Source organism: Rhododendron vialii, chromosome 1a (assembly GCF_030253575.1).
Source record: "Rhododendron vialii isolate Sample 1 chromosome 1a, ASM3025357v1".
NCBI lineage: Eukaryota > Viridiplantae > Streptophyta > Magnoliopsida > Ericales > Ericaceae > Rhododendron > Rhododendron vialii.
The window spans coordinates 31,308,045-31,316,398 of record NC_080557.1 but is presented as its reverse complement, the minus strand read 5'-3'; the positions used below and the strand labels follow the sequence as shown (position 1 = coordinate 31,316,398).

At 38.7% G+C, this 8,354-nt stretch overlaps 1 protein-coding gene across 1 annotated transcript; it reads right to left on the bottom strand.

The window, feature by feature from the left end:
- Window positions 1-603: 603 nt before the first annotated feature.
- LOC131336332 (desiccation protectant protein Lea14 homolog) lies at window positions 604-4,440 on the bottom strand. The gene is made up of 2 exons (XM_058372125.1): window positions 4,244-4,440; window positions 604-1,086 (listed from the first exon to the last, which is right to left on the bottom strand). The coding sequence occupies exons 1-2, from the start codon at window positions 4,438-4,440 to the stop codon at window positions 777-779; spliced, it is 507 nt and encodes a 168-aa protein (XP_058228108.1). The 3' UTR covers window positions 604-776.
- Between the last annotated feature and the right edge of the window lie 3,914 nt (window positions 4,441-8,354).

Here is an 8,354-nt window from a genome sequence, read left to right as displayed (position 1 = left end):
GGTGCAAAAAATCATTCCCCATAAAAAAAATGCATTTTCGCAATTAAGTGCTTTATTTTTCTTATGTTTCAAAATTTCTCAATGATTTTTGCAAGGTCTTGTGCTTCAGATATATGTGGGCCGCATCTTCAAAATGATCGGACTATGCTTGGGTTTCAGCTTGGGACAATGACGGCCAATGGCGTGTTTGCATAATTAATACCCGTCAAGAACATTTTCAACATTAACAAATATTTTTAGCATGTCTTTGGCAAGTATTAATTATCAAAAACACGTTTTAGACATTTTCCCTTTCAGCTTTCTCAGTGATGAACTAGAAATAACCTAGAGCCTCCGACCAACTTTAAATGGGCCTTTTTGTGTTTACCGTTGCTCATAAATTATTAAGTTTTGTTTGCCATCTAAATACCATTTTATCTAAAACCATTTGCACCTAGTATCTTTACCTTCATAGCCAGAATGTGATTTATTATGGCTTTAGGTTGTGACTCTTTTGATGCTTTTATTGTCAAACAAAATTGGGAAAAAAAACTTCATGCCTTAATTACAAAATTTCGCAACTCAAAAAAAGGAAAAGGATAGGTCATGACGCTTCATGGAAAATGAAGTAGCGTTCGACCACACACGTTTTTATAAAAGGACTCAAAACTACACATGCTTAAAACCGCACACAAAGCTAGCGTTCCACAACACTCTTCCAGTAATAAGTAACAACACTTGAAAATGTAACAACGTAAAAGACTTGATTAGACTGAAATATGTGAGTGTTGCTCTCTTCATTTTTCCGGGAAGGAGGAGAGGGTAGGGAGCTTGATCTCGCCCTCGCTGGTCATCGGAAAGGAGGGGTCGTATAGGGTAGGGAGCCTGATTTCGCCTTTGCTGGTGATGGGAATGGTGAAGTTTTTGATGAGCGGAAGATCAACCTTGAGACCCATTTCCAGCTCATAATCAATGTCCCAATCTGCACCTACGTCTCCCGCTAAGCTGACCATAACATCGTGCGTCACCTTCATTTCTACGGTCAACAATGTTGAATCATCCGCCTTTAGTGTCCCCGGGTGTGGCACCGTACCTGATGCAATCACCCTAAGCAAAAACAATCACATGCAATCACACAAACCATGTCAATGGAAGCATGCATCAATGGACGAACTAGGCTAGTTCAAAAATAGAGAACTGCATGGACCCAAGCTAGAGGCCAGGCCGGATCATTACTGTCTCCCCAGTATATACTTGGATTCTGCTTGATTGTATTCATTGTATTCCAAACAATAGTATCAAAATCAAAATCGGGTCTACAAGTATAAACAAAAACTTGTTTTGATTATTCAGACGCACCAACCAGACTAGTTAGGAAATCACATTGACAGCTTCAACTTGTATCTTAGCTGGTCAGGGAGTCGGATTAGATTTGCTCTTCAATTACTTTTCGCATGCCTTCGGCTTATCAAAGCATTAATATTGTAGTTGTACATTTTAGAAGTTGGTTTTTATTGTAATGATCGAAAGACGTATCCATCTTCCCCAAATTCATGTAAAACGTTGAATATGCTTCCCCCCTACGTACATAGATTGGGTGTTTAAGTGACCATTAATCAATGTTGAATGTACAGCCGCCAGTGGGTTAGGCCATGTTTCCACATCTAGTTTAACAGAAAAGAGGTTATATATAGGTTGTTACAACAGGCGTACTTGTGAGGAATAATAAGTACCGGTGGATACCACAAACTACAGCAGAGGATAGAAAGACATGATCATAATGATGGGAGTTTTTGTTTTTATGGACGATTGCGGGGTTATAATTTTGGGGAAAACCGCTTAGCATTGGCGTAGCCAGGAATTGACAATAGTGAGGGCACTTTTTAAACACACTTGAACAAAAAAAAAAAGAGTACTATTGAGCAATGCCAAAATAATAAAAGAACGCGTGTTCTAAAAATAATAATAAAAAAAAGCTAATACATTTCTAAGAAAGATAGTAATTCCCAAAACAAATCAATTTGAATTGTCCCAATGCATCAAGTCTTAGAGCAGTTAAATACTACATAACAACTAAAATGTCAAAATTCAACAATCTTGATCCAATTAGGAAAAAAATACACTTTTCGTTACAAATTTTGTCCTTAAACCTTTAACTTCCTCTTGATGTTGTGGGTTCTATAAACAAATATAATACTATTTTCCAAAATTGTAAATAATTAATAAAGTATAATGTATATAACTCATGATTTAGCCACTTATGAATTTGGACATAATTCATTGGAGAGTTTCAAATGCTAAGTGATGGCTATTTTTTGCTTAGACATCTCACTTCGCCACTATAATGGAATTGTTGCCTGTGCCCCCACTCGTCCCCAACTGGCTCTGCCACTGTCGCTTAGCATACATGTAAAATTATGAACTAGTCTTTCTTTGAACACCCAACTCAAATATCAATGAACACCCAATTCTTATAGTCTTGAACATCTAACCCAAAAATATTTGATCATCCAACTCAACGAATTGGACACTCAACCACAACCTAATTACACCCCATCAATCTAGATAATTCATATTTGAACAACTAACATATTACCTCAAATAAAGCTCACAATCAGGAAAAAAAAATAGAATCTTTTAGTTTAAGCAGTATGCTCTTTATTCTCTCTCCGTCTCTACTATTGTTGGTCTACATGCGTTAATTTCACATTCGTAACAACTATTATATTATTTTTTGTCTAGTTAACTTATAGGATTACAAAGTTTTAAAATTCAACTCCTTCGAATTTAAGACTATGATAGAAAATCTCATCATGTCATTCTACCGAACAACTATTTTCAAAAAGGTCAGCCACAACATACTCGTTACAACTTCTTTCAAAAGCATTTTAGTATACAAATACGTCGGTTAAATATTGGCACAAAATATGAAAATTCGTCTAGGACATCTGTAAAATATAAATCCTTTCATTCTTGAAACATTGTCTACTATGCAAATACAACTACTTTAAAAAAAAAAAAACTAATTTTTTTGTTAAAAATATATAATATGTAGGTTTACAAAAAACTTCTTGTAAGGACCTTAAGTGCGTACCTCCCTTTCCCAATCAAATTTTGATAATTCAAACCGTTCATATGTTCATAACATGATTTTAAGGGTCCACGCAAGAAATCAGCAAAAAATATGACCGAAAAGTGCTTAATGTGAGCAATTTTTATTGAACCGTTCAATAAAAACTGCTCGGATGAAGCATTTTCCGGTCATATTTTTTTTTTTGATTTCACATGGAAACCCTTAAAATCAAGTTCTAATCATATTGAACGTTTTGGATCATCAAAATTCGATCGGGATCTATGGGTCCATACTTAAGCTAAGGGATCCCTTACAAGAAGGTGATTGTATATGTTAAATTTCTCATTTCACCTAGTAGTTAGTTTTTTTAGAATACATGTTATGTTTTTTTGTCCTAACTTTTTATACTAATACTCCCTCAATCCGGATTTAATTGTCCCTAGTTCTATTTTAACCAGCTAAAAAAAGGGTTATATCCTTGAATCCGTAATGTATTTCATATCGAATATAGATATTGTTTGATAGATCTCGATTAGTTCTATAATACAATATTTTTGAAATCACGTAAAACATTATAAATTGGAAGATATTATTGATTGAAAAATGACATGAACTCCAAAAAAACGACTATTAAATCTAGACGGAGGGAGTATATGAGGTTTTGCACATATTTTATTGGTTAATAAATCAGTTAATAGAGTTAGGGCAATTTCAGAACACCCTACCACAAATTCTTGAAGCCGCCACAAGTCTAACTAGAGGGGCACCAAATTGGTGTCAAAATTTTCAGATTCATGAGCTCTTGTTGATGAGTTTTTGCTGTGTTTAATGTACATTTCATTAGTTTGTAAACAAAGGCCGCTATGTATTGGATTATCCGTGGCCTAATGGAATTTGGGACCTCTGCCATCATTATTTACGACTGATATGGTCCGAATCTGGCTGATAGATGGCCATAATACCATTATTACGTGTCCCCATATACTTGGGATTTAAAACCCTAAATTTCATACATGCTCGGTGTGAGAAATCCGCCACTGGTGGCAACTGTTGCATAAGACAGGATCATTCAACCTCGACTTTCCCATATATAACTCAAATAAATAAATAAATAAAATCAAACTCAACCCGTGGGAAACTAACGGAGGGTCAGAGAGATCTAGAGAGAGAGAGAGAGAGAGAGAGAGAGACCTTCCTTTGCTCTTAAGGTTGTAAGAGACCTCGTGGATAGGAATGGGGAGGGAGTAAGGGTTTTTAACGGACACCTTGGCTTTGTAAGTAATGGCTTCACTGCTGACGTCCACCAGATCCACGTCTTCGATGGTCGCCTCCGGCTGCTTCATCTTCTCCGCCACAAACTCCTTGGCCTTGTCCACCAATTTCGCCATCAGCTAGCTATAGTACCTTACTGTATTAATAATTGCAAGAAAATGATCACTTGAAGAAACAGAGAGAATGTAGTACTGATCTCTCTCTCTCTCTCTCGGAAGATTGCATGGATCGATAATGTTGAAAGAGAAGGAAGGCCCGGCCAACATCGCGGCGCTTATTAGATACATGCATACATCATCAAAACAGAGAGTTGGCCTTGGGTTGCATTGGTGGTGACACGTGCAATATGATTAGTACTGATCATGTCGAGTGTTCGATTCGATCTACCTAGCTCCAAGGGTGACTGACACGTACGTATGTATGCATGTCACTCGATTCGTTAATTGCTTGTGTTACTTCCTCACATCAAACTCAACCACCTCACCTCGATCCAGACTTCAATAGGGACCACAATTTATTGCTATTATTACTGACTCTTATTCTATTCGGCTCGATTAAACTCGCAATCCAACTTACATTATATATTTTTACCGTTACAATTTCATGAACCAAATTTATATTTGTATAGACTTTATTATATATGCACGTAATGAACTTTTTTATAACTGTATACCAGTTTTGTGTAGGATAAACATATATATGCATATTTCTTTTCTTTATTTTGGATAAGTTAAAAAATTTATATATGCATATTTCTATTTTGATTTTTTGTAGACATCCCAATTTGGCCTAACGATTATTTCAAGTCCCACCTTGGAAACCATCCCGATGATAAATGGATACAGTAATTGCTGATTGACTTCTCGTGAAGCTTAGGACTTATGGTGAGAACTTCTAGCCACTTAGAGGACCCAATCCAGAGCTAAAAAGCCTTCTAGACAGAAATACAGTATCTCAAGAAAATCTATCTTTCAGCCGTAACATTGATCTCACGGCCTCAATTTCATTCTTTCACCCGTGAAGCATGTTGCTTGAAAATCTCCCTGAGAGATTGATCCTTCAGCCGCCAGGTCTATCCTTCGGCTGCCAAATCCTTTAACCGGCTGCCAAATCGTCTATTTTTCAGATTCTGGAATGCTCTGTCATACGTTTGATCCAATCTTCAAAACCCTAGCAACCATATTCTTCGATGTGTTCGAGCTATGCAGCAGATTGCGTCTAGAGATCTTTTTACCCTAAATTCCTTTTTGATTCACACCATTTGATTGCTAGAGTGAGTCACCAATTGCCTATATAAAGGGTCCTTAGGGTTCCGAAATTAATATGTTCATACACCCTCTCTAGCCACGAAACTCTGCACATATACTCCCTCACATCCCCTCTACAAAAGCCCTAACCTCCTGAAGGTAGCCGCGATCCAACGATCCAAACCCCGAAGTTCAAAACCTAACCCTAGGATTTTCAAGAAGCGAAATCAATCAATCCCCTCTAATCCAAAGCAATCAAGCAATTGAGGGATCAAGGTGGTGAGGCCCAGAGGCCTATGATTTGATCTCTTTTACGTTTTTGTGCATTACTCATAGTGTTTTAACTCTCTGTTAATTGTTTAGTCTGGTGTGAGAAAGAACATCGGCTGGGTCTTCGATCCATCGGCCGGTACATCAAACCAGGAGGATCTCTCGGCCGTGACATCTATTCACTGGCCGCGAGATCCATCTCCCTGGGATAGATTTGTTTTATTATGCTTTTCTGATGCATATTTTCAATTATTGTCTCGGCTCACCTTTAACTGTTTAAAATCTAATTAAACAGATTACAAGAGGGGTGTCTAACACATTCCCCTTATTGTACTTTTGGCTCCCGCACCCAATATCTCTACTTATATTTTCTAGTTTTATAAACTAGGTGGCGACTCTGTTTTGATGATAACCGCCATCATGTGGCGATGATTCTAGCCATGGGAATATCCATAATCTTGGTTTATGAAGTAAACAACCAAACGAACGACAACGATCAATTTGTTTGGCAACGCCCCGCGTGGGAGGTGTCTACAGTTTTTGGCAACTCTGCTGGGGACTTGAGAGCCATAACCAGAAAGTTTGACATAGAGTTAACACTTGCTTTATCTAATTCTTTTATCATTTGCATTGAGTGGGCAACCTCGTTGAGTTCACGTAATATCCCAGCATATCACAAGCTATGTTAGGGGTTCCACCAAACTCCATAGTCACTTGTACCTAGTGATATATCAAAAAAGGAAATCACCCGATTACCGCCTATGATAGGCTGGTGAAAGGACTGATGCCCTTTTGACAACAAAGTACCCTTCAGACTACCCAAGCCTTTCATGTGTTAGAAAGCCATAGAACTTATCAAAATAAGACAGAAACCCGCAGGTTAAGGAATTTTTCTACATTTTGCTTTGAAGTTCTTCCTCACACCCTGTATCATTTATTGTAACATCTCTTCCTGTGCAGAAGGGTTGGGATTCTCAGCCCAAATCCTAACCCTGTACGGCCAAGTACTGACTTACAGGTATTTTATTTTAAAGCAGGCACGGTAGGTAAGCCAAGAAAGCAACCACAGCCAATTTAATACTCTTACAACACCCGAAGTCATGCCAAACAGAGGTCTTTGCAGCCATCTCGTCTGCCACCTTCACCGCAACTGTCTCAATCACTTTCGAGGACTTCGCGGTCATCTTCTCAGCGAAACTGGTCATCTATCAAATCCCAAGCTTCACTAAGCAATCCTCCCACTCCCATGGCAGACGACAACGCCTCTATTGCAGATCTTCAAGCTCAAATCGCTACTTTACTAGCAGAGAAAGCAGCAAGAGATACTGAGGACGAAGAAAAACCAATAGAAGATGAGAATCCTCTTAAAGTAATAACAACAGAGAACCCTGAATTAGCCAAACAAGTCAAGGAGATCAAACACGCTTTTGCCCGTTAACAGGGGGACTAAATTCTAGACTTTGAGGGACTCTGTCTTTTCCCAGATTCTCAATTGCCTGAAAGATTCAAAATGCCAAACATTGAGAAGTTCAATGGAACAGGCAACCCTACCAGCCATGTTCGCCATGTTATCAACACTTTGAAGCCAATGGGCTCGAATGACGAGCTCATTGCTCAATTATTTCGAAGGACTCTCACTGGAAGTGCTCTTGATTGGTTCAACACTTTGAAGCCAATGGACTTGAATGACGAGCTCATTGCTCAATTATTTCAAAGGACTCTCACTGGAAGTGCTCTTGATTGGTTCCTCACCCTTGAATTTGTGCATTATCATACTTGGCCAGAAATTGCCAATGCCTTCATTAAGCAGTATGCGACTATGCATACGATGTCTAAATTGAGTTAACTACTTGAGATTTGGAAATGACTAAGCAGAAGTTGAGCAAAGATTTTGTCACTTTTGTGGCTAGATGGAGAGAAAAGGCTGCCAAAATGAAGAATCGTCCCTCTGAGGAAGATCAAGTGAGAATAGTTGTCAAGAATCTGCAACCTAAGTATCTAAAGCATATCTACACTCAAGCTATAACCGATTTCGAGCACCTACATGCTATTGGGCTGCAGATTCAAGAAGGGATCAACTGGGACTCATTGGGAAAGAAGGAGCTTCTCCATCTGAGAAAACCTTCCCAATTCGTGCATTTCATGCCTTCGTAAACACCCTTGACCCGGCCTTGCCGCTAGACCCTTTCTAAGCCAGCCCTTCCCGAAACTCAAATCGACCTCGCCACAACTTTAATCCTTTCTACGTGACTCTCTCCCAAGCATTAACCATTCTAAGCCGTCATGGGCATCTCAGACCTCTGAACAAACCACCTCCTCAACCATCTTACAGCCTAAACCATGACCTTAACAAACAATGTGCCTACCATCAACACTTTGGGCATGAGACAAACAACTGCATGCGTCTTCGCCATGACATTCAAAATCTCATTGATAGTCGAACCATAAAACCCCCACAGCTTGATGCACAAACCAAACCACCCCACAATAACGAACCACCCCAAAATATCAAT

What these genes read in the sequence shown, in the direction of transcription:
- LOC131336332 (XM_058372125.1), bottom strand. Translation starts at nt 4,440, where the DNA reads ATGGCGAAATTGGTGGACAAGGCCAAGGAGTTTGTGGCGGAGAAGATG. An exon ending in AACCTTAAGAGCAAAGGAAG is followed by an intron (nt 1,087 to 4,243) that starts GTCTCTCTCTCT and finishes GTTTTTGCTTAG; the next exon opens with GGTGATTGCATCAGGTACGG.